At 42.2% G+C, this 27,575-nt stretch overlaps 1 protein-coding gene across 1 annotated transcript in view; it reads right to left on the reverse strand.

The window, feature by feature from the left end:
- The window catches only part of ADAM12 (ADAM metallopeptidase domain 12), a 168,248-nt gene that overhangs the window by 100,699 nt on the left and 39,974 nt on the right, over nt 1-27,575 (reverse strand). The window contains exon 3 of the mRNA XM_056495215.1: nt 23,682-23,755. Coding sequence (XP_056351190.1) covers nt 23,682-23,755 — 74 coding nt within the window. The remainder of the gene's footprint in view (nt 1-23,681; nt 23,756-27,575) is intronic.

The following is a 27,575-nucleotide window of genomic DNA, read 5'->3' on the forward strand; positions in this document are numbered from 1 at the left end:
TTTCTGCATACTTTGCACATTTCTAATGGAATGGCACTATCTCTGCAGCATGGATTTTCCCCATATCATTTTCATCTGGTGGCTGAGCCAGAGTTTGTTAACCATCTGCATATGTGCAGCAGGAATTTTAAAAGTAATTATTTTTGTAGCAGTCCAAATTGCTGTTGCATAAAATAGCACATATTTTTCATCTATTTTTTTTTTTTTCTGTGAAATGGCAGGAGGCTCCATAAGTCCTAAAACATCATTTTGCATTAATTTTAATTTAGCTGTGGTGCAATTAGAAGGTTGGGTATGTTCTTTTTGTCTCAAAGAAATGCAACCATTTGGCTAAAAGTTTGGAGGTCCCTTGCTGGTGACAATATTTGAAGGGAGAGGTTTGGATGGTTTCTTTTGATGTTTTTTAGGGATATATTTGGGATGGTGTCTATCCTGACCAAAGCCCCCAGAGATTGAATTCACACTGAAATTATCCAGGTGGGGTTTTGCATGGGAAGGAGCTTGAGATATGTGAGTCTCTTGTCTCTTCCTACTAAATAAACACCCCAGAATTCTGGTTTACAAAGAAAAAAACAATGTCTACAACATGCAGTTAAAGCTGACCATGATCTCTGCTGTTGTCTTTATTGTTCTTTATAGCATTGCCTTTACTATTTGTTGCCTTTATTGTTTTGAATGCTTATTTTATTTTTTGGAGGGAGATGAGCATTCAGTCTAAAGCCTTCTGCTGTATAATTTGTGATTTAAGCAATTAGAAACACCCTTGGTTTCTGAAATATTTACAAATATAAATAAAACAACTGAGTAAAAATGACTTGGCTTCGAAGGACAAATTTCAGCAGGCAGATTCATGGAGACAATAAAATTAAAGCTGCAGTTAAACCTTCATAACAGAAACCTCTACAGAAAACTAAGTCAAGTCTAATATGCATTTAAATTTTTCATGGATACAAAACTGAGTAATTTCTCTTCAGGACAGACATCAGCCCCCCCAAAAAACTGCCTGAACTGCCCCTTCCCTAGGACAAGCTAAATTGAACAGATAGAAAGGTCAGAATGAGGCCAAATACCCCAAAACCACTGATAAAAAAAATGAAGATTCCTATTTTACTTTCATTTTGTTTTATTCCAGGTAAGAGGATGGCTGGCAGTCAAATCCATGTAATAATTCCTATAAAGTTAGGAGGCTTTGATAAGTGAGTCCTGTGAAATGCTACACCTTCTTGGCCTCAGGCAAACAATTTTTTTCTGGTGGATAAACAACAATATCATCCTACTAACACGTGTAAATTCTATTCCTTCATGCACAAATTCCATAATTATTTTTTCAGGCTTTGATAAACGGCATGAATTCTATATTATGCATGGTCCTCCTCTGTAATGAATAAATTTGCCTTTTAAAGTCTGTTGCCCTAATAACTAAACAAGAAGGAAACATGAAGAACAGAAAGAGGAACTGTTTCAACAAGCTGGTTGAAAATAAGGTTAAAAAAATATTTTTTTTAAAAAAAAAAGCAAAGCTCCCAAAGTGTACTCAAAGTTTGATAATGATTTACAAATGAGACTATTCTAAATGTAACACCTCCAGACAGCTGTAAATCCCATCTCCAGCACTAACAACCACAGCAGTGATATCTCATCAGGAATTACCAGCCCTATCATGTCTGGGACATATTTTATTCATAGTTTTCTGTTTTTCTTTCAGCATCCATTTAAACAGACTTGTTTATTTTTTGGATTAAATCAAGGAAACAGAACTGTGGCTCAGTTTGAAGTAAATTAGAAATGAATAATTTTGCTTTTGAGCTGCCTCTGCTGTGGAATTCCTTGTCCTTATCACATTCAGCACTGCCAAGGAAATTTTGGTACTGGGGGCAGAAAGAAAGAAATTCTGACTTTTTTCCTGCTCTGTGGAAATTTGATTGTGTTAATATATTGTTACTAATTATTACTTTGAAGATAAAAATCCAAGAATATGGGATACATTTAAAATATTTTTCTCTTCAGTGCTAAACAAACTAAACCAGAGAATCCTAAAGAGATTTCAGTCAATATCTCTGAGCTTTATTCCTTTATTGTAGAAGATTCCCATTGAAAATGAGGCCAATTACAATTGCAAAGAGAACTTGCACACTTTAAAACCCAAATTATTTAATTCCTTATGAAGTTATGAATTCTATTATCCCCACCATGGAAAACACCCAGGGAACACAAGGTGGTTTTGTGAACCTGCACCTTCTTTTCAATTGCACAGTTATTGCAAACCAACAGTTTCTCCTACTCTGCAAACCAACTTTTTCCCTTCAAAACTCCATGAGGGTACGGCAAAAATGTGCAAACTGAAAACATTTCTCAGAAAATTGATGTATTACAGTGAAAAAACACCTATTTTATCTCTTTTCTGTGCAAAGCAGAACTTTCTCACATCTCTATAAGCCGAGGTCTCTTTGTACTTTTCCCCTTCAGAAAAAGAAGTGGTGGAAAAAAAAAGCAGGAAATGAGAGTTTAAAAGCTGGTGATTCCCACCTGGCAGCTGCTTTGAGTGCTGCTCCAAAGGGCTGCCACGACAGAGCAAGGCGGTGTCACTTCTAATAGCATTCCATTAAATCAGCTCTAATTCAATTACAGCTGCTCTCCATATGATCACTGGAGAGGAAGGATTTCCCTCTGCCCACGTTCCAGGCAGGGCTGCTGTGCTGCAGGGCTGCTCAACACCAGGCAGAGCATCCATCCCCTGCTCATCAGCCCCAAACTCTGCTCACACCCCCAGAGCAACAGAGCACAGCTCTCCCAAGCTTTGCTGGCTTCATTCTCCTTTCCTGGTTTCCTGTGTGTTTTGGGATCACACAATCATTGGAGTGGGAGAAAACCCCTGTGCTGGGTTGATATGGCCAGAAATGTGGATTCTGTCCCCATCTGTTAAACCAGGTGGGGCAGTGACCCTGATCTCTGTGGGGATATCTCCTGTTAATGGGCCATCTTTAAATCAGCTGGGTAATCATCTTTATCTATCTTTCTCTTTCTCTTTCTCTTTCTCTTTCTCTTTCTCTTTCTCTTTCTCTTTCTCTTTCTCTTTCTCTTTCTCTTCCCACAGCCCATCCTCCCTCCAGGAGATATCTCCTGTTAATGGTCATTGAGTCCCAGGGCATGACTGATAAAATTCCATCATCCCACTGGGAGATGCTCCAGCCAGGGGAGGAGCCAAGCCTTTCCTACCCAGATAAAAACTGAGATTTTGGACACCAAGGCACCTTCTTTCCACTGGATTCCAGAGGAAAACCAGACCTTTCCACATCATCCCTGGAGCTTCAGAGGAAACTGCACCTTCTCCAGGAGCACTGCTCCAGCTGAACCACATCTGCCCCTGCAGGAGGATGCAGCCACCATTGAATGGGACTGTGCCAACACCCTGACTGACTGACGGGTGTCAGCTTGGATTCTGACTCTGGCAGGGCTGGGATTGTTCTTTGTAATACTGCATTGCTATTTTAATTTTCCTAGTAAAGAACTGTTATTCCTAATTCCCATATCTTTGCCTGAGAGCCCCTTCATTTCAAATTTATAATTTGGAGGGAGGGGTTTTGCATTCTCCATTTCAAAGAGAGGCAGACACCCGTCCTCCAAACCAGGACACCTCCAAGATCATCAAGTTCAACCTGTGATCAATCCCCACCTTGTTCCCAGCCCAGAACAGAGTGCCACGTCCAGAAATTCCTTGGACACATCCAGGAGTGGGAATTCCAAACCTCCCTGGGCAGCCTCTCCAATGTCAACTCCTTTCCATGGAGAAATCCCTCCTGATGTCCCAGCTGACCCTGCCTGGCACAGGGGATTGATTTCTCTTTTTCTCTCTGCATACAGCTCATTGTTCACTAGAAAAGGAGGGTAGGGGAGCCTTGCATCAATCTCACATTTCAAACAGTAAAAGAGTTCAGCTCTGACCTGTCACCTCAGGGGTTTTATCCTCTCCATGCAGAAGAACAGGGCTCAGTTTTCAATCATTACATTTGTACAGAAATGCACTTTGGATTCACATTTCGGGGATGCCCTGAGGGCACACGAGGGCTGGAAAACTAAACGAAGATACAATTAGAGAACAGAAACAGAGAATTGTTTGGGTGGAAAGGGACCTTTAAAGGTCATCCAGTCCCACCTCCAGCTCAGAGACACTTCCCACTGTCCCAGGCTGCTCCCAGCCCTGTCCAGCCTGGCCTTGGGCACTGCCAGGTTCTCCCTCCTCCCTCCCAGCTCAGCCCACTTCCCTCCAGGACCAGCCCTTGGGGTGATCCCAGCTCAGTGAGGGGCAGGATGCTGAGCACCCTCAATTCCAGCCCCTGCCCCAAACCAGTGCCTTTCCTTCTGCAACCCCATTGCACAATCAAGGTCTTGTGCACCACAAAGCTCCCTGCTCCTGCAAGGCTACCCATCAAAGAGCAGAAAATTATTACAACTGGCAGCTCCTTACAGATGTGGAGACTGCATTCTTTTCTGGTCTGCTTTAGTCTAAAAGCCAAAAACAACTCTGTGAATGTCCAGGGGTAGGGAGATTACAGCAAATTAAGAGCAAATGAAGCAGGCAGGCATCTGCTGAAGGGAAAGTGGTGAGAGTGGAATGGAGATATTTTCACTTAGACTGGATTAACTTCATTTTTTTGATTAATTCATATTAACTTTCCGAGCATCCCCGTGTGGAGGAGTCCCCGGGGAGCTCACAGGAATGTCACTTCTGCTGCTGTAGCAGCTCCTGTCACTGGAGGGCACAATGCTGCTACTTTCACAGCCTTGCACAGCCTCAGCTCAACCATTTTTGGATAGATAACGCTTTTTTCCTTTGGAAAAAAAAAAAAAAAAAGATCCCCTAAAATTATCTGAATGCTCAGGTCTTCCTTTTGTAGATCTCTGACTGCTAAATTGTGCAAGGAAAAAAAGAAGGAAAATCCCCCAAAATAACGAGTTGAAAAAAAGCCCAGAGTTTTTATTTCCTGCATGGTGTTCCAGACAGTGTAACTCTTCATTAACTTTAAAGCACACAGTTTAAAATCCTGTTTTTCTTTTGGTCTCAGCTTTACATCCTGCAGTTCCTTTAGCCCCAAACCAAATCCCTGGCTCTGACCCTACAGTTAATATGAGGAAAATCAGGCTTCCATCCATTTAAACTGTTATGCTTATTCAGCATTTCCTGTAGATATTTGAGGAAAAACCTGACCCAGGTAAAGCTCCTTCTCATGGGTATGCCTGGAACCCAAAGGAAATCCTTTTCCATTGTGTCTGGGCTCCTCTGGCAGAGCTCTCTGGGTTCTTGAGTGTCCAGACAGTGTGAAACACTGAACCCTGGAGCAAATTACAAAAGAATCAAAAGGGGAAAAAAAAAATCCCTAAATGTTAAAAGCTCACAGGATAGAAATAATAAAGCAGTGAAATCCCTGACACTACCTGTCTTATGTGCTACATATTGGGGTAATTCAGCCCCCTGTGCTCCTGCCAGACTCCTCCACAAGATGGGGAGACCTGAAGGAGGAGACCACAAAGGCAAATGCACCAACAGATTCTTCCAGAAAGGGCCCTCTGTGTGGTTTCTCCTTCCTGCCACAGCCTGTGAGATGCAAATGTGAGCCACCCAGGGCCAGGAAATACGTTTCACAATGCTGATGGTCTCCTCAGTGCTGTTGAAATCCTATTGTGACCCATGGCTTGGAACAGTTGGACACAACTACTGGGGAAGCTTTTTGGAAAGCAATTTCATTAGCACACAATATTGGCCTGACTCTGCCTGAAAAGTCAATGGTAAAACTCACAGTGATTTTAATGAGAGAAGAAGTAGGTCAGTACTGGAAAATCTCATGCACAGCCTTTATATTCTGTCACTGATTCCTTGTGATCCCCAGAGAAAGAGGAATAATTCTGAATCTCCACCAGCAAAGCAGGGAAGTTTTGCTGCCCGAGCTGGGGTTTTGCTCCCTCTGTAGAAAAGCACTTTACAGCATGTGACACTTGTAATAAAAGGCAAATACTTTGTTGTTGTCCCAGTATTTCAGACCAACTCACTGAAACAAGTTTCATTTAAAAAAACCAAGCCTGGAAGAGCCCAATGTTGATGGAGTTTAGATTAAGATATCTCAGTCACTGAAACAAGTCACACACAGATGTAAGAGCTGCTGGAGGACACACAAGTGTCAAGAGCTCTCTGTCTGTCCCTAAAAGGATCAGCTCTTAATTCCCTGCTCAGATCAGCTCTGACACAGCCTGTGCTGCTCAGACTTGGAGCTTTCTCAGCTCCATTTGCAGACAGTTTGTCTTTGCTTGTCTTTCAGAACGTGGTGCTGGATCCCACAGCTCCCAGCCCAGCCCTGAAGGCTCCATTTATCCATCTCCCATCATTTCCTCTGCAGGCCAACCAGGGCATTCACAGCTGCTGATCCAGGCTGCTTGTTCCCCAGCTGGGTTTTCCTTCCAAGCCTTTTCCCATGCCTGGGGTGTCACACAAACTGCTGGGCCACAGGAGCAAATTCAGACACTGAACCCAAACCATTTCAGACTGGCAACCTCCTGCAGCTGCTGGATGTCCCTGAGCCATAACAAAACTGTCACTGAGATCAGGCCCTGTTTCCAAAGCCTCCATGGAAGTTTTGCCCTCTGGCTCATTGCTGATATCCCTTCAACCCCTGATCCATCACAGATTCCCAACATAAAGAAGGAGCAGCATTCCCTGCAAGGCTCTGATTTACTGCACAACCTCTGTCCATGGCTTGTGTTCCCCACTCTGTCCCCAGGAACTGTCCTGCACTAAGGGCAATTCACTTGGTCAGCCCTGGGAGAGCCTCTGGAAAAAGAACAGGGAGAGAGAAATTGGGGGAAAAGCAGGTAAATAAAACCTGGAGAAAGAGAAGGTAAATATAACCTGGAGCAAGAACTGGTAAATATAACCTGGAGGAATAACTGGTAAATACAACCTGGAGGAAGAGCAGGTAGATATAAACTAGGGAAAGAGCAGGTAAATATAACCTGGAGGAAGAACTGGTAAATATAAACTGGAGAAAGAAATGGTAGATACAAAGTGGAGAAATAAATGGTAAATATAAAATGGGGAAAGAACTGGTATATATAAACTTGGGAAAGAAACTGGTAAATGTAAGCTGGAGGAAGAACAGGTATATATAAACTGGGGAAAGAGCAGGGAGATATAAACTGGAAGAAGAGCAGGTAAACATAAACTGGAGGAAGAGTAGGTAAATATAAAATAGGGAAAGAGCAGGGAGATATAAATTGGAGGAAGAGCAGGTAAATATACACTAGGGAAAGAACTGGTAGATATAAACTGGAGAAAGAACAGGTAAATATAAACTGGGGAAAGAACAGGTAAATATAAACTGGAGGAAGAGCAGGTAAATACAAACTGGGGAAAAAATTGGTAGGTACCAACTGGAGAAATAACTGGTAAATATAAACTGGGGAAAGAAACTGGTAAATAGAAACTGGAGAAAGAACAGGTAAATATAAACTGGGGAAAGAACAGGTAAATATGAACTGGAGGAAAAGCAGGTAGGCATAAACTGGAAAAAGAGCAAGTAGATATAAACTGGGGAAAAAGAGGTAAATATAAACTGGAGAAAGAAACAGGCAGATATAAACTGGAAAAAGAGCAAGTAGATATAAACTGCAGGTCTGTCCTTCAAGGTCACATAATTCCCTTCCAGAGCTGAATTTCCAAAGCATCAGCTTCCCAACAGTGAGGAACAGCAAAACAGAACATGTGAAATTGGATAAACATGGCTAATTCCCAAGGGAATCATAATTGTGACAGTGAAATATGGTGGTTTACTAGGTCAAATACTTTCTTCAAAGAAACATGCTTGAAAATTATATTGAAAGCTTGACTTGGACAGATTGCAGGGACTTGGTCCAATACTATGGTCAAAGATATTTTTTCCCTGAAGAAATCAGTCACTGACTACACAGGGCTTGCATGGACATAAAAATAAATTAATGTTTATTCTGTTTTATCTTCCTGTGCTAACATCATTAACTAAACCACACTGGAATGTCAGTCAGGTCTCATATGTGTGTTTGCTCATAATACATGAGGTTTTAAAAGATAATCTGAAAAGCCAAGTTAAAAACCCAAAATGTTAATATTGACAGTATTTTTAAAGCACCATCTATAGGTAATTTGCATCTGAGAAAGGAATATTTTCTATCCAGCAGGTAAGACCCTTATGACATATTAAAAACAGATTGTAACTTTGTCTTAATGGAGCTTAATCTTTTAATGTTTAGACATCATTTAAATAGGTCACAAAAGCTCACCCAATATTCCAGGTCCCTGGTCTTTGTATTTCCATCCTCAAATGACCAAATGATGCTGTTGCTTGATAAAATTTCCTGACATAAATAGTTTGCAAAGGGATCACAAGGAAGTGGGAGTAGAAGGAATCACCTGGTAGTAAATGTTCACTCCTCTGTCCATCTGAGGTTATGAAATTCCCAGAATTTCATAATAATCCCAAAATATTCAGAATTCACAGAACTCTGCTGGGGGGACAAGCAGGAGAGATCCAAGGTACTTCACTGTCTCAGAGCCCTCCATCAGCAGCAGATTTCACAGCTGGGAACACCTGGATGGCCAAATTAGCCAGAGGTATTTGTACTCACCCACCTCTGTTCTACAGAGGAAATCCTCTGTTTTTATCAGGATAAAGAGGTATTTTGTAAATAAAAAGGATTTCATTGAAACAACATTTCTCCACATGAGCAACCTGGTGTGGTGTGGGCTCTTGGCAGAGGGTGGGATGAGATGAGCTTTAATTCTCTTCTAACTCAAACCATTCTGGGATTCCAGGACCATACAGATAAAATATTAATCATCAGTTTAGCACCAGATAAATTCCAGTTGGATATCATTATCCACAGCCATCCAGATGTTCTGGAAATGATTCATTAGAGATGCATTCTGTAACTATAGGGATAAGGAGTGAAACTGGAGGTCTGCAACACATTTTACTGACCAGGTCAGGATGCAAAATCTCCAGATATGACCAGGTCAGTGGCCACAGACACTTGGAGAAGATCCTCTGAGATCCTGGCAAGCTGATGCATACAGTAAAACACAGAAGAGGTAAGAGGATGGAATTTACTTTTTAAAAAGCAGTTGCTGGCAGCTGCATGATGTCAGCTGTATTTGTAGTAATAAAGCACTTTCTGGTGAGCACAAAGCCCCACAATTTGGAGCAATTAATCCAAGCCCCAAGCTAAGTCAGTGTTGTCAGCCAAGGGTGATAACATGAGCATATTTCTTTAGCAGAACACCATCCATTGCTATTTTTCTGGCCTACAACACTCCTGCTTACATTGTTCCATGGCATCTGGATTTGTATCTGACCCACATCCCACTCCACCCTCAAAGCACAAGAGCTTCTCTGGACACCATGAAATGTCAGGTTTTGGCCACACTGAGCTTTCACTTTGGATAAAGGAGCTTTTTTATTGCCTGCACTGAATTCTCACCTCCAAAATGCCCTTTTGGAGAAAATATTTAAAGACATCCAGCAGCAAAGTGTGTGGAAGGAGGGTTCTACCCTTCCCTGGGCCTGTTAAAATCCTGCTGAACCACTGATCACTGGAAACTCCTTCAGGGCAAAAAAGGTTCCTTGTAAAAGATAAACTGAAATTTCATATTAATATCAACAGACTTTGATCTAGCAATATATCTACCAAATGTTATTCCAGTATCACCCTCTAAATCTCTGTCTCCAAAATGATGTGGATTGTCAGAATTTCATACATAAATTTATAAGGGGCCATCTTTAATTTCATGCAAATGACAGGCCTAAATGGCCTTAGTAAAATACTCATTGTCTTCTGCTCTCATAAATTTCAAACTTCTTTCAGTTTATCAGGAACTCAGGAGATGAATCACATTCCAACTGTGCTCATCACACACTGCAGTGGCCTTGGCCTTGCACCACTTTTCCATGCTGAAATACTAAGTTCCAACAAAAAAAAAAAAAAAAAAAAAGGTTGATATTCAACAAAAGTTTTAGTTATAAAAATAAAATTCTCCATAAAGCTGGAAAATTAAATGTTTTAGCATGGTCTAGATGGATCTCTTACTTGTGTGCTTGGGGACATGGGTTAGTGGTGACCTTAATGGTTGGACTTGTTGATCTTGGAGGACTTTGCAACTTTAATAATTCCATACTCAGTTCAAATTGATGATTATTCTGGAGCCCCATACCCTGCACTTTGGATAATTTGTTAGCTTGAGGGTTTTGTCCAGCAATCCCATTTTTGTTATGACAGTTTCTACGATCTTTCACAAAAAAAAAATGACAATGTTTTCCTACAAAGTATTTTCTCAGAAGAAAAAAATTAAAATATTCTAGTGATTTTATCCAGAAATGTCTGTCTTCAGAGCAGAAGAGAAACCAAAGGATTTCCCAGCTCCACTCCTGCCATCCTACAGATTTCCTGACCATGTGGTGACAATAAATGTGACTGAGTGGATCCTGTGGTGTGAATTCACTGGGACCTGAACATGACCATCATTTGGAAGATTCCCAACTAACAGCTGAGTCTTAATGAGTCCATTTCCTTGCTAATTATGTCTCAGGATTAAAAAGGACTTTTCAGGTCACCCAGGACAACGTTTTGAGTCTTGCAGTGCACCCAGAGCTGTGACCTGAGTTATAAATAACTCAACCCAATTAGCACTGGAGGTTCATTACTACATTTAGGGGAAGCAACTCTCCATCTGAGCCACCTGCAGAGCTCTGGTGGCTTTAGGGACACGAATCACACCTGGCAAGGGCCTCACAGCTCTTATTCTGCATCATGACAGAAATTTTAGGGCTTAGTTAGGGCTGCTGAAGGCACTCAGCTGATTCACAAAACCCACAGCCTCAAACCTTTCCATGAAAACCTGCCAGGGGCTGGCCTGGGAAGTCAGCACTGTGGAATCAGGAGCTGGAATTGCTGTGTGGATGGTGCAACACCCAGGTGAACACAAGCACTGAGCTCCCCAAGGCCATGACAGCAAGAGGTGCCCTTGGAGGGATGCAGAGCCAGCCCCAAAAAATAAATGATTCATCTCCATAAGGAGGAAGGAAACCAGTGGCAGAAATGGACAGGGCTGGGCCACCTCAAGGAACAGAATAAAACCAAAACAGACCAAACTCACCACTGAGAAGATGGAAAGGGCAAACAAACCATGACTAAGGAGCCACAGGAAATGACCACAGGGGTGGACACGCTCCTCTTTCCAGTTTACCCACAGAGAGATTAAAAATGAGACATTTCTCAACCACTGCTTGATGACTTTCTTCCAGAATTAGGATGTTGTGCTCCTTCTGCATTAGGATATCACTGCTCAAAATGTACTTGGGAGTGTAAATCTAACATTCAGCCTTTAAAATCATTCTTTTAGGTTGATGGCAGTTGTATCACACGAAGTCTCTGTGTCCTAGCAACAACATAACTCTTGCTAAACTCAGGCAATTGGAAAATCAGTCAAATTCAGACACAATTAAGATTAAATGTCATAACTGGCAATGTATGAAAAATACTAGGCCTTCCCAATTTAACCTTTTTTTTTTTGTATTCTCCTCTCCATATCTTTTGCAATGATTCATGCAGTGACATGAGTAATACATGGAAATAAAATGAGAATTGACTTTTGCTAAAATATCTGAATGTAGAAGATTAGTTCTCCCCTAAGCATGTCTGTGTGCAGTTCCCATGTCCCTCTGGAGCAAACACACACAGCTGATAAAGAGCACAAAGGTACCCAAGCTCCAAAGTGGGCTAATTTCAAACTTAAATCACATCCTAAACCTCCTTCTAAGACTCAAGTTTCCTCATTTTTCCCTGATCCAATTTCAACCCAACACCATTGCCCAGTCTTTGTTCATTTGCCACTGAAACAAGATTTAAATGAGATAAGAAATAAATTCCTCCCAGTGAGGGTGGGGACACTGCACAGGTTTCCCAGAGAAGCTGTGGCTGCCCCATCCCTGGAAGTGTCTTTCTTTTTAGGAAATTCTGTCAGGAGTGAAGCACTCAAGTGGCTTCATTTTCCTGCTCTTTTATGATGCATTTTCCAGCAGTTTTCCCTTCACCACTCATTTTGTAAGCAAAGGATCTCTCCTGTGATCAGTCTGGTCCCTCCCATCTCCACCTGTTATGTTCTTCCCTGCTTATTCTTCTTCCAAAACATCTTTTCATTTAGGGAACAGAAATATCTTGATGTGGAGAAGCCACAGCAGTTGTTCATCAGTGACATTAACACAGCTTTGCAAATTAAGATGACTTCAAATGAGCAGTGTATCCCCCTGATCCAACCCATGTTTCCTGTACAATTTTTAGTCAGGAATGACCATATCATTTCAGTTTCCTTCTGCTTCTTTCCTGACTTCATTTCCTGAAGGGAAAGACAGTTTCCCAAGCTTCTCTTCCAATCCCAGCTGGGCACTCACACCTGGTGAGCAACTTCCAGGGTTGCAGGAATGCTGCTTCAGCCCTATAATGCTGTCAATCACACCCTGACATTCAGCTTTGCTCAGACTAAGACATGATCTTAATTTTTCCTTATCTCTGGATTGCAGTAACCCCTCCCTGATAAATTCTGGCCTCAGAATCCCTCCAGTGAGAACCAGAGTGGGTTTCAGCACTCAGCTGGGTGCATCTGTGATCTCCTGACTGCCAGGGCTCACCACACTCACTCTGTTTTCATTTGCAGCAGCTCCTGTGCAGCCTTGCAGGGCAAGGCAGGTTTTCCACAGAAGATTCCAATTTATGTGTGTGTGTGTGTCTTATCTCAGCCTCTTTTCTCTGCCATCACTTCCAGGTGTTCCTTGGGTGTCCTTCCAATGTCACATCAACCTTTCCAGGAAGAAATTCCCCCTGATGTCCAGCCTGAGCCCATTCCCTCTCATCCTGCCCCTGTTCCCTGGGAGCAGAGCCTGGCCACACCACGCCACAACCCCTGATAAGAGGATTCTGGGGAAGCCAACGAAAGAAGAATTTTTTCCTTTTCTAATTGTCTCAGCAATAGAATAAACATAGGAAGACCTAGAAAATTCACCTCAGCTTGTATGCAAATTCCAGCAGTGGCAAAAGCCCTGGAGATGTGGTTTGCAGACACTACATGATCTTCCATGCTCCCTCTGCTCCTGGATAAATTTTCACCCTGCTTGAACTGTGTAAAAAATATGCATAAAGAAGCAAAGGGGAACACTGGAGATGAGAAAAGCAGCCATGCTGTGATTAAATATGAATGGTGATGCCAGAGCTTCTGATGGAAGGAAAGCAGAGAAACCACTGCAATTAAGAGCAGGAACACAAGGCAAGGCATCCTCCTCTGCAGATTTCTGATATTGTGAGGAGAGTTTCCAAGGAGAAAGCTAATAACACTGTAATCCTTGCTTTTCCCAGTAAGATATATATGTTTTTGCAGAACAGGATTCACTTTTGAAGCTGTACCAACAAGTAAATTATTCATAAGAGAGGAGATAAAAGACAGAACATTTCACAGAGTAAAATATTTAGACTCCCCTATCTCTGGCAGTGTGATCACACTCGTACTAACTGGGCAGACTGGGACTCAAAATGAAGCTCAATTAAGTGGTACAAACTATGCATATAAAATACATCAAGTTGATAAAAATGACAGCTCTCCTGTACCTATGTTTCATCTTTCATGTTGAACCAGCTCAAGGAGAACTAAGCAAAGATGCAATTAATCAGTGCTCTAACATTGTGCTACCTATCAATATGTGAGTGCAGCACCTCAATAAAACAGGATGCTTAAAGGGCTGCTAAATGTATCAATATTCAATTACACAATGTTAATAAAGCCATTAAAGGAGAATTAACAAGGGTTTACTCAGGAAGTATCTCTGTCTGACATTAGGTGGCTCTTTAAACATTTTCTGAAGAAATACAGTAAAAAGCCATTAAAATATTTATGCAGTGCTTGCATTAGTTCTGTTTAACTGGCACAGCAGCAATAATATCAGCAGTTTTAAATGCCCTGCTTCTCAGCACCACGATTATCCTCTAGTTATGAGAGAGAAATAAATTCCCAGCCTTAGAATTTTAATGCTTCTCATTACAAAGAAAAGATCTCCAAATCCTTCATTAAAGCTCAGAGCCTCACTAAAACTAGATGCTTCCAACTCCTTGTTGAAGAACCAATATCAGAGTGTGCTGCAGCAGGAGCTGGGCTGGAGATTGCCACCAAGGCTGCCAGGTAGCCCAGATGAAATTTGGGTTTTGCCCCAAATCTCTGAGTCAGGCCTCACAGGCAAAGCAATCCTGGAGAGCTCTGGAAGCAAAGGCAGATTATTTCATTGCAGGAGATTGTGCTGGTGCAGCACTTCTGGGCTCCAGGCTCCTCCTCCATCCCCCAGTAACAAAAAGCCTCCCAGGACTTGTTAAATTAGCCAAGGTAATGAAGTCCAATTCTGTGCTATTTGCACAGGGACTGGAAAAGATTTCGTGTTTCCATGTACATAAACAAAACCTGGCTCAGCACACAAGGGAATTAAGAGGTTTATAAAATATAAAAGACACTCACATTAATCTGTTAAACAATTCATTCTCTACCCTGCCCTTTCTTTCTAAGTGAATTCATTACTTCTAAAAAAAATAAAATATATATATATATATATTTGCTGCTGCTGACTGAGTGCTGGCCCCAACACCTTGGGGCTCTCTGGGGTGACACTGATGCTGCCCCTGGGGCACTGGAAGAAAAAGGAAGGTGCAAGTGTCCTCTCCCAGAAGTTTTGGTGTATAACAATGCCAGCTGTGCTGCAGGAAGGACAGACTGCACCATGGATCTGAATTAAATGATTAGGAGGTGTGGGAATGAAATAGGTGAATTCACCCCCTGGAAAACCCAAAATAAAGCAGTTCCTCTGAGGCTGCCCAGACAATGCTGAGTGTTTTTCTTCCAGGAATTGCTAAACTCAAGGAAATGCTGGTTTCATGCAGGACAGGTTGGGCAAACTCCATCAACATAAACCCATCTTTACACTGAGGCAAAGCACAATTTTGATAAGTATTCCTCTAAATTAGTAGAAAAAAAATCCATATTCTTCCTTGGAAAATAATAGCACTTATTCTTTAACAAGGTAAAACCAAGTAAAAAATCTTAACAAAACTGGCTTTGTTTTCCTTTTAAAAAGGTTGTTATATCAAATCACCAGACCTCTGAGCTCAAAGGAGGTCAAGTGCCTGCTCTGCTTGAACATTATCCACAGAATCCTTTGGAAAGACATTCATTTGCCACAATTTGCATCCACAAAAGAAAGTGAGGAAGATTTAATGATGATACAGCTCCTCTAAGATCAAAAATTGTATTAGTCCAACCCCAAAGCAAGTGAAAACAGCAGCTCCTGCTTTGTTTTCAGAAGACACTAATAACTAATAAACACTTCCCTAATAAAACAATTAAATCTTTCTAGCTCATGCTCTCCTCTCTTCCCCAAATATTTTTGTTTTAGAAGCATTTCTATGGCAATCACTGCTGGGTTTTATGCTACCTCAACATTACCACCTAGCTAATAATGTAATATTATTTATTTCTATTTGGGATTGGGTTTTTTTGGTGCTTAAGTAGGGGTAAGAGATATAGTAAATTTTTCATTCCTTGGGTAGCAAGAACCCCTACTTTTTCCTAGGTTAGATTTTTATTTATCCAACTCAAAGCTATTAAAGGGGTCTGTGCAACTGTTATAACTTCCAACAATCCATCAACTCATCAACTAGATGAGTTTTAAATCTGGTCAAATTATACTACACCTAACATGCACTTTATGGGAGATTTGCCCATTTTTCAGCCAAATGCAAGGGGTCTGATCACTCCTATTTTCATGTTTATTCATGGCAGGGTGATCTTTCATGCAGTGAGTGTAAGGGTGTCCCTCTCAAAGCCCAGACACATCCAGCACAGGAAACACTGCAGAGAGACAAATGGATCTCTGAGTCACCCCAACACATTTATTAAGCACCGAGTTGTGCTTTTACAACTGGTCTCCATCAGATATTTCATCTGTTAGCAGAGCCCCATCCCTGCTAATGACTCATAATGCAGCTCATTGCACTGAGCTGGGTTTCACTGCCTCATCAGCCTCCTGCTCTCCAGGGGCAGAGCTGCTCTCTGCTCAGCCCCAGAGCTGCCATCAGCTGCAGCTCCTCATTATGTAAGAATCAGCTCATCAGGAGTGACCAGGGCATGGCTGGTGCTGGGACTGAGGAGAGGGAGGGAGACATCTGCTCAGAATTACCCAGGCTGATAAGGCATTGACTGCTCAGCTGGAGCAGGAATGGAGGGTTTGGGGTTGTTCTGGGGGAATGTGGGTTGGCTGCAGCAGGGATGGAGGGCACCAAGTGCAGGCAGGGCCAGGGCTGAGGAGGAGAGGCAGAAGCTGTCTGCAAACCACGCCAGCTGGCAGGTTCTGGGTTTGAGGGGCTGGGTGCAGTGTAAAGAAAACTGCCATTTCCATGGTTTTCAGGCTAAGTTGTAAAAATATTTCTACTTCCCTTTCCTAAGTCCCATCCAGTCGTGGGTTTTTTTTTCCCTTTATCTAATATCCAGAGTAAAACTAACATTCAAATGTATCAAATTCATTTCTGATGTGGATGGGAAGCCATTCCCCTGAAGTCAGAGTGGGCTGTATGTAAGAATTCCTGATTAATTTGGTGATGGAGCTTGCTTTTCTATTCCTAAATGTCATATGCAGCTTTTCTGAAGCCAAAAGTTTACGTGTTTTATTATCAGAGCACAGGAGATCCATCTTCTTTTTCTTTCCTTTTACAGGAAAAAACTGTAATAAAACATGACCTTTTAATACATAATCTGTAACAGAATATGCTGGGCAGATAAAATATGTAACATGAGAAAGACTGCATTGAAACTGAACCCTATCTGGGGCTGTAACTGAACATAACTCTTGTTTCCCTTAGGGAAAGGAGGAGCATCAGATAAGAAGAGGACACTGTGATTTTCCTGGACCAAGCAACACAAAAAATGCAAATATGTGGGGCAGATGAAGGAACAGGCAAGCTCTGCTCCCCTCCAGGGAGGACTGAGAAGCACAAATTGCCAGAATAGTCCCATTCTAGGGGATCATTGCAGTGCTCTCAAATTCCCTTATTCCTACAAAAGTGTGTGCACACACAGCCAGGCTTTTCACAGCTACTTCAAATGAATGAGGAGCAGGTAGCAAGATAAAAGCACAGGAATAAATTGGACCCATTTCTTGAAGGAATCTGTCTGGATTACTGAGGCCAGACATCAAAGAAAGGGGAAAAACAGCACCCTCTTGCCAAGCTTATGTTTCCATATATGCATTTCCTCCCTGCTCTTCATATAGACTCTGCTTTTTGCATCAGCCCTCTTGGCTGATATCTCAACACTTCGCTGCTTTTCATCTCCAAAATGTGAACAAATCCATCCCCGAGGCTCTCAAAATGTGAACAAATTCATCCCCGAGGCTCTGCTGGGAGGAAATGAGGTAAATAAACGCAGGGATCCCTCCTTGCCTTTGGGGTGGTGTTGGGGCTGGCTGGGACAGGGGCTGCACACTCTGCAGGCAGGCATGGGCTTGGATTCCTCCAGCAGCACTTTCTGCCATCCTGGGAGCCCCGAGGATCTGCTCTGTCACTTGGAAAGGCTCTGACATTTTCTGGAAAGAGTCTCAAGTTCAGCGCCCAGCAAAGTGCCTGCTCCTCCTCTGAATTCAGCCACACGCAGGAAAATCTTGTCCTCAAATACTTTTCACCCGCCTTTTTCTTTCCTCCCCAATTCTTTTTTTTTTAAATTATTCTTATTCTCTCTTTTCCTCACCCTTTTTTTAATCTTGTGAAGAGCAAACCTCCCCTCGGTGGGTGCAGAGCAGCCCTGCAGACATGCCTGCAGCCTGAGTCACGCATGGAAAAGGAGCTTACAGCAGGGATGTTGAATGGGATCCTGCCCGGAGAAACATCCAGGAATCACACTCTGCTGTGGACACACATCCCCTCCCTCCCCCTGCTTCCCTTCCTCCTTCCATGGATTTGTGGCAGAGGAGGACACCAAGGTTTTTTAGAGACGGGTCTGTGCAGCCCTGGCAGGAAAGGAATTATTGAAATGCTGCAGGCTGCCCTATGGAAATTGATACACACCTGGAAATCCCTCACAAGGGAGCTTGGGAAGGGGAAATAAAGAAGAAAAAAAGAAAGAAAAAAAAAAATAAAAGAGAGACAGGTTAGATGAACGTTTATGTGGAAGTTCCTGACTGAGATATTTAAAGGAAACAGAGGTACAAACTCTGCATGAGAACAGCATGACCAGTGTCTCCTCAGCCCCTTAAAACAATCCCTACACTCAGTTTGTGACACAAATTTTAGTTCTAACACTACAGGGACATAGCCTCAGAAGAGCCATATACCAGGATCCCAAAACACAAATCCAGTGGGGCAGATGCAAGGGGAAGATTTTATCCAAACTCCAAGACCACACCATGGCAAAGCTGCCAAACCTTAGGATTTAAGCATGACTGTGACAATATTATCAGGGGTTTGCTTTTTAAAAAAAAAAAAAATCTTATGACAAAGCAGAAAAAACTTGATGACATGAATCTCAAGTAGTATAATGATACACATTATAAAAACAATCTTAAATCTTGCCCATGCTAAATATCTCATTTTTGTACCACAAACCTGTGGGAAATACCTGTACCCTTAGAGCCACAGACTGATCCCATTTTTACTGTAGCTCTGGTAGCTGAATTGCCATATTTCAGTGTGGGCTAGACCATCTGACTGGTGCCATTGCAGAAGGGGAAAAACTGTTCCTTCCAGTAAAATGAAACTTTTGACATCAAATGTAGTGAAATCCCAGCTGTCAGCTCAGGCTGCAGTGCTGCAGGACAGCTGCCAGCTCCAGCACTTGCAGATAAACCAGGCTGAGGTCACAGATTTTTGGCTAAGACACAGCACAGAATTATAATAGCAAGTATATTCTGACAGGTCCCAGCTCTCTGTTTGGGGTTTGTTTGTTTAGATTTGTTTCTCTCTCTGTATTTCAGGCCATTGATTCTATAGAAGCTTGTCAGTTCATTAACAAATCCTGCCAGCTATTTTCTTTGGCACTGGGAATGGCTTGTTTCCCTGATAAATTAATCCAGCTCCAATGTCCCTTGCACACCAATCAGTGTTCCCATTCAGAGAGGTCAGGCAGAAAAGTGGAGAGAATAACTTCTTTTCTTTTAATCAAAAAGAGGAAAACAAATATTGCTGAACTCTGAGGCCTCACTGGAACTGGTGACATCAGCACTGTGCATGAACATGGCTACTGCCTGATTTCCAGCCCAGGGAATTCTGCTGGAGCCTCCCCAGTCCTGGGGAAGAGCTTTCAGAGTGACCTCCAGCCCTGGGGAACATCCCAACCCATCCTGGGCACTGTGTCTCCATGAAGAACTGGAAAATGTGCAAGGGGGACAATCAGAGAGGACCTAAACCTCTGGAGATCTCTGGGATGCTAAGGGATTTATAGGATAAGATGGAGCCTTATACCATGGCCTGAGGTGGATTTTGTCTCTTGATAAAATGGAAGAATTTTTACAGAGGGAATAAAAGGCAGCAATGTAACCTCATATATTGCCTTTTTTATATTGCTTTGTTAAGGCTGGGCTATAAACCTGACAAAAAGGAGCATAAAATGATGGGGAAATGAAGAGTGAACTCAGCTCCTCTAAAATATTCCAGCTTTTTCTTTCCATTTCCATGTTCCAATGGACACTGCAAGGGGCCCACAGCCACAACCACACTGATGCCACCCTCCCTGCTCCCTCTGCAAAGCTGGACAATGAAATCCTGGCAGGAGGAAACTGTCCAGGACACACCTGGGATGTTCCTGATGTGCTCAGGGGCCAAGCCATCCCCCCTCCATACCCACCCTCACATGCCCTCATCTTATCTCAGCTTTTTATCCCTCTGGGACATGCCCAGCCTCAGGTACACACAGGAGTCAGAGCTGGGAAGGCTCCCCAGATCTGCTCAGTTACATTTCTCTGACTTTCATAATTATGACCTTTGTCAGCAGACTGTGTAAGCATTAAATTCATTTTGAAAATCAGTAATTCTGCTGACTTCACCTGGATCACCCATATGCTCAAAGTTAAAAGAGCACTGAAGGGCTTTGCTCTCCCTGACAGAGTGCAAACCCTTTCCAGTCACAGACAAACAGCCAGTAGCCACAGACTGTTCCACCCCCAGCCCAGATTTAATCTTCCAGGGGCTCTGTTTCACTGACACAGCCATGGTCTGCTTCCCTCCAAGAGCCACACACTGCAATCAGCTTCCAAGGGATTTCTGAGTGCACACATTTCTGTCCCCTGCCCACCAGCAGAGCACCAGTATTACTGATGTAATGCACCCCAGCCCAGTCAGCTGCTCCAAAAAGTGCTTTATTTTGCAGCTGATGGATGCTTTGCTGATTCTGGAAATCTCTCCATATGACAAGTGTTTCTAAAACATTTAAGGTACTACAGAGCTGAAGGTTCTCAAGAGTGCAATCATCTTTTGCAGCTAAATCATGGTGAGGAATGTACTTGCAACGTGAGCTCGCTCACAGGTTTTCTGCCTGTGACAAATTGAATCCACCACAAATAATTTTGGGGTTGCAATTACAAATGGGCAGTGCCTGGAAACTAATCACCAAAGTATTTAATGAATATCCACAGAAGTAATCTCAACAGCTGCAAGCCATTGAGATTTCCAGCCCTAGGCTGCCAAGTCAGGTACCAGTAACTCTTCCAGAAGTCACTCAGAACATCTTGCCCAGTACATATGAACACATTTTGATGAGTCTAAATATCAGAAAACACCAAACTGACATTCAATATTTCCACAGATAACAGATGGCTTCACACGTTGCTCCCCACTTGGGGTTGCCTAATGCATCTGAATCATGTTTTGAAATATAACTCAAGGCTTGGAAAATCTCTAAGGTTTTCAATAAATGGAGTTTAATGTCAAGACTACTCGAAGCAGCTGTTCCTCCTAACCATGGGAAATCACATCCAGGTTTTCTTGCATGACCCAATGTGGAAATGATGTAATTTGGGGGTCCCATGCACCTCCACCCCCACCATTCTCCAATGCTTTACATGAGATAACAGCACACATCTCAGAGCTCTGTGTGCTGCCACTTTTTACTCCAGACAAGGTGTTTGTGCTTCTCTCTCCACTCCTACCTGAGTAATGGCTCAATGCTTACAAGATATTTGAGCTCCATGTTCCACAGCAACATCAGAAAGAGGGAGCAGGGGCTCATCTGCATCCTTGGAGATTCCCAGGAAGCAGGAATGGGAACTCTGCTCCCTTCCCCAGGTTTTTGATGAGCTTTTCCCTCCTCTGGAGCCCAGAACCCACAGGTCCAGCCTGGCCTGCTGCCATCAGATTTTTGCTCTGCAGAAGTGCAGGCTCCCATTTCTCTCCTGGGCATTATTTCCCACTCCATGTCCCTGCAGAGCCCCTGGAAGCAGCAGGATGCTCGTGTCCCCTCCTGTGCCAATGACAACAAACCCAACACCAGCACTACAGGCAGAAGAAACACAACCACAACTTCCACAGACAAGCACAAAGAGATTGGGATTGCTTTCCCTGGGAAGCACAGACCAGGAAAAACAACAAAAATTGACCCACACATGCACACGCTGAGAAAACTTCTGCATGGAGCTGCAACACTCAGGCCATAACCTCTTAGGAAAATCAGAGTCAGAAATCCTGAAGAAAAGAGCAGAATGATTTTGCAAGATCATGACCATTTTTTCCTGTGGTTTGGGATCTGTGAGCTGCAAGTGCCAGACCCAGGCAGGGCTGATTCCACATCATTCCCATCCCACAGAATTGCCTCGAAGCTCCTGCTGGGATGAGGAACCTCCTGTTGTCAACACCACACACAGCTCTTCCAGAAGGCTAATCTTCAGCTGGACACCCCACCAAACTAAAAAAATAATCTCAGTTTACCCCAGCTTAAAAATAATCATTGATAAATGTATTTCTTGAGGAGCAGATCTCAACATCTCCAAATCCACAGTCAGACAGATGCCTGTAGAGGTAATTTATTGCACTTTCCTGTCCAGCTTCTAAAAGAGGTGGAGATTGCATCTTAAAATCTTCTAAATCTGACTTTATTACAGGTGCAAGAGAGTTTGGTATGTTCAGCAAAGCCTGTATTAGCAGTTTTATGGGTTTTTATGTTTTTATGTTCTTTTAATCGCTGACATGGAATGTAAATAGTTTCCTCAATTGCTGCATACTTCCCATTCCTGCAGGAAGGCACACCCTTCCACAAAGATTAAGAGAATATAAAGTGAAATCCCTGTTTACTAAAGGAATTAAATTCTCCTCTAGTTACTGGAACACAGCAACCTGTTCATGGGGGATCCACACACCCTTCAAGGTTTTCAACAGCTGAGGGGCATTAAAAATAATATAAAGGAAGCTCAATATTTGGGCTTGATGTTGAAAAATGAAGTGAACTGGAATTCATCACAGCTGGGTAACTTTAGGGTTCATCCAAATGACTGGGAATAAAAAAACATCCTGCATTGTTTTACCCCAGAGGGCTAAAGAGGTGCCCCATGGTTTTCCATTGATGTCCATCCCCAGCCTGAGGCAGGGTGTCCCCAGCCTCCCCTGGACATTTGCTTTCACAGGCATTTCACATTCCTTCCTCCTAACACATCAAACTGCATCGCTCACATCCACACTATTACACTGAAAAAAATGCCTCTGGCTTTGATTCCCCAGCAGGGGAACCTACAGAGCTCCCAGATCCTTGGGAACTGTTATAAAAAGTTTTCCCTGGGCTGAGAGTGATCTTTGGTTTGCCTTTGACAAACAGCAAGTTGTCCTGATCTGGATTCCCACCATACATCCTCGAGATTCTCTTAGAGGGCAACGGAAACTTGTGGGGTAGACAAAGACTTTGATGAGTTTTTCCATTTGTCATGGACTTCCAGAGCAGTGATTTCATTCCTGTATGGTTCTGTATTCCTTTAACAACTCTGCCCATGGGAACACATCTACAGCAGTCCCTGATCCTGCTCTGAAATCTCACGGACACGAGCAGGATTGGCCAAGAGCACATGGAAAAAGATGCACACAAACACAGGCTCAAGCCCAGCACTGGTCCTGGGCTGCATGAACAGCACAAGCATCAGCCCCTCACCAGCAAACCCTGAGAGCTCCATTTACCATTCCAGCAGGGGTTAATCCTGAATTCTTGACTCATCACTCCTGATGGACACTGCATGGAGCAGATTGTGGGTGCAGACAGCATTAGGAGGGATGAGTCCTCCCCCAAAAATTCCAGAGATTGTAGGGTATTCCAGATTGCTATAAATAAAAGGCCTTACCACAGGAAAGGAGGACAAATCCAAAAGAAATACACAGGAAAACCCTGAGAGGCAACATGTCCATTTTCAGCCCCACATAAATACAACCATAAAGATTCTTGCTCTATCAGCAATGCACAAATACCCATAATCCAAACTGGAACAAAACTCTCTTGTTAGGGGACTCTTTATAGGGGATCTGTAGCAAAACTGGCCCCAGGTTAATTTTAAACCATCAATTTTAAAATTATAACCCTCCTCCAAGAGTACAAAGTGACCATGCAGCAGGGTACTCACTCATTCCTCTCCAGATCGATGACCAGATGTTTATTTTCAGCTTGAATTACAAACTGCAGCAGGGCTGGGTGGTTCTGAAAAAGGAAAGCAGAGTTGGTTGAGTCCAAACCCAGAGCAGATCATCCTGCACCCAGCTCTGCCAGGGAAAAGGACACATCATGGAATCAAAGGAAGGTTTGGCTTGGAAGGGGTTTTAGGAACCATTTAGGTCCCATGGGCAGAGACACTTCCACTGTCCCAGCTGCTCCCAGTCCTGTCCAGTCTGGCTTTGGACACTTCCAGGGATCCAGGGGCAGCCACAGCTTCTCTGGGCACCCTGTGCCAGGACCTGCCCACCATCATCCTTCCTAACATCCAAGATGTATTTCAGATTTTTAAGATATATTTCAAGCTTTTCAAGGCACAATTAAGTTTCATCTTAGAAGTGGTGTTGCAGCAATTAAGGTCATAGAATATCCTGAGTTGAAAAGGATGCAGAAGGATTCTTAAGTGCAAAAAAATGTGAAATATCAATAAAAACATGGTCAGCAGTACTATCAAGTATCACTGTGACAACAATAGATAAAGTATTTATGCACATACAAGTATTTAAGAGAACTTTCTAAACAAGACATGAGAACAGAGCCCACAGAAATCCCAGCTGCACTCCAGCATGGATCAGGACATCTGGATTTAATTTGCAAGCACCATCATGACTGTGTGCAATCTTCATACTGCCTTTCCCCTGATTATAAAAACCAAGCTCCTTTTCATCTCCAGCATCCACAGGTAAACCAAATAATTTTTGGCCATGCTGTGAGAGAGGACCTGGAGCACTGGAGGGCCAAAACCTTGCAGGAATGGGCAATGCACCTACACAGGCTCTGGAAACTGCACTTCCAAGGAGAAAACAGAGTTTGCAATGTGCTGTTCTTGATCCAAAAGACTCAGCTCACATATATTTAAAAACTGTTTACATTTAACTTACATTTCATTAAACAAACTCACTGGGCTGCGCGACAGCATTTCCTTGTTTGAAATTCCAACAGTAGCTCAATAAATCAGCTGTTCCCAGTAACACTCAAGGGGCTTTTCTGGAGATTTGTGTCAGCCAATTGCAGCAAGAATCACTTTAGGGTTCTAGTGTCTAATTGATTTATTGAGAAATGTGTCTGAATTTGGGATTGCTGCAGCAATCCCGGTGGAGCCTCCGTGACAGACAGAGCATCCCCACCCTTGGAATGCAGAGATTTTCAAATAGTTTGAAAAATTAGAGATGTTTATTAAAAAGCGAAATTATTGGGAAGCTGTCATAGACCAAACAGAATTGTTCAAATGACAAAGAGCTGAGAACTCCCCAGTGCTCTCAGGGCTTTATTGAGCCAGGCTGGAGTGAGAACCATCCACAGTGTCCTGCTCGTGCAAATCCAAACGTGCTCTCTCAGCAGCAGCATTGAAATTCTGCATCTCTGTGAACTCTGCAGAAACCAGATCCCACCAGAATGCTAAATAAATGCTTCAGACTATCCTTGGCACTCAGCAAACACATGGGAGTCATTTATTGGCATGAATATTTAGAAGCAGTGTTGATTATGACTTTAATATTAGTGCATTGCTTCCAAAACCCGGGAGATCTACAGAATATGGAGTTTTGAGAGAGAAAACCACAATTAATTACAATATAACACAGTAAATAATTAAGATATTGCAGTGGCACAAATGGATTCTTTTGAGCTGAAGGCCCTCTTAATATGGAAATGACAACTATGTTTATTCATGAGTTCACAGTGGCACTTATTTGACAGTCAATGGATGTTGGTAAAGTTGCAAAGTTAAAAAAGCAGCTGCAGAATAGAACAGGCTGTTACAAGAGAAAATCATCTCTCAGAGAATTCCTAAAGCTGAAACAACTTCTCATGGAGCACAGAAATGGCCCCAGTTATGGATGCTGCATTGCTGTGCACAAGACCCAGGTTCAGAATCTTGCTTCACCATCGATTTTTCTCTCAAACAAATGTCTCATTTCCTTCTTTCCCATCGGTGAGAAGATGAGACTATATTTCTTCTTAGTCTGACTGGAACTCATAAGCACAAACACAGCAAAAATTACCCACTGCACAGGTGTTAGGGGGACTACAAACAGAAACACTTGAAATTATAAATTTCTAATGGTGAAGGAAAATTAGTCTCTTTCAAAAAGGGCATTTGAGGTTCGAATTTTGGTTTTTCCTCCTCTTTTTAAAATCCATACTCCTGTAAAATGAATTCAGATTTTTTGTTTGTTAGGGCTTTTTGTTTCTTTTTCTTGCAGTGGCTGTGAAGTATTCCCTAAAGTTTTTGCACATTTCTGCCACAAACCCTTAAAAGTTCATTTTAAATCCCATTAAACACTGTGATACCCTCCCCTTACAATCAATATTTTCAAAACTGATTCACAGGGTGAAATGAGAATGACTCTAAATACAGATATTAGAGCACTGCTTTATATTTTCCACTGAGAATAATCAAAAAAGCACCTTGTGGGGGGTACAGAGCCTCCTGCTCAGAACATTTGAGAAAGAGCCACTTGTTGTAAGTTTTCCTTATGAACCACTAAAATAATTTCTAGGCCACAACTTATTCCCACATTGATCCCTTTAAAATCATTGACTGTGGAAGCAAAGCAGACCTGATGAGAATGGCATTATTTAAAACATAATGAAGATTTTTTTATGGTTCTTTCTTTTCTCCACAAACTCAAGTTTTCTACTTCTCTCCTAAAACTGCAGTTTGCCATTTTCCTTTTTTTTTTTTTTTTTTTTTTTTTGTGTGTGTGGCATAAGAGAAGATCTCATCAGTGCACACAAGCTTTTCCCTGATATCCTAAGAGGCCAAACTTCAGGATGGTTGAAGTAGGAATCTCCATAACTTTCCCTTCTTATTTAGAGGATTTACATCCAAAATCTGCATCAAATTGTATCAAAAACCAGGAAAAGCATTTTCCCCCTTAATGTGCTTCTTCCTTTTTGGGAGCTGAGAGGTTTTGGTTTGAATTGATGTTAGCAAAACTCAATATTCTGAAGGAAATCAGTGAAACATTAAGTCAAAGTCAAGCAATTCTGACTGATAAAGCAGATTAAAAAATTAATAAATCAGTAATTGATTAACTAGAAGATGAAGGAACAGCAGCCAATTTCTGAGTCAGAAGAGTTCTGCTGTAAAACTGCTATAACTAGTACATATTTTTTATGTACTACCTTGATTTTTCCTTTTTAAATCACATTTATCTTCATTGAGAAAGAGAAAAGGAAGGATGGTTTAGGGATTAAGGTCTTCCCTGTGAATGTGGGGATGGTGTTGGGAATGCTGTCTAATAATAATGATACCTAGCCTCAAAATAATCCATTTTTATACCTGAAATTCTTGTGGAGAAGATACATTCAGAGATTTATTTACCTTGGTGAACAAATTTCACCATTCTGAAATTTGAATGCAAAGGAGTCACTGAGCAAAATCTTAATTATTGCTGGATCCCCCTTTGCATTGGGCTGTGATCCCACTGCTGGGATTGGGAGAGAAGATTCCAAATAATTTCTTATGATTGAAGAGCAGAAAACTGATGGAATGGAGAATCCCAACAGATCTGTCTTTGCAGCTCCCTCTCTATAAAGGATTTGATTGGATTGAGATACATGAGTGAGGTCAGCACATACAACTTTAAATAAATTCTAGCAATTACATCATAGAAATAAAGGGAAATATCTACAGATAAGGAGGAGAGTGAAAATGAACTCACAGCAGCAGCATTAATACATTTGGAAACACAAATGCATGTTCATCTGTACCCAGTGTCTAAATCCACTGTTTGAGGACAAGAAATAGAACCAAAAGGGCTCATTTTGCTTCTCTGGTTTCAAAGTTTTCAATGATATCCTG

Source organism: Oenanthe melanoleuca, chromosome 6 (genome assembly GCF_029582105.1).
Source record: "Oenanthe melanoleuca isolate GR-GAL-2019-014 chromosome 6, OMel1.0, whole genome shotgun sequence".
Taxonomy (NCBI): Eukaryota; Metazoa; Chordata; class Aves; order Passeriformes; family Muscicapidae; genus Oenanthe; species Oenanthe melanoleuca.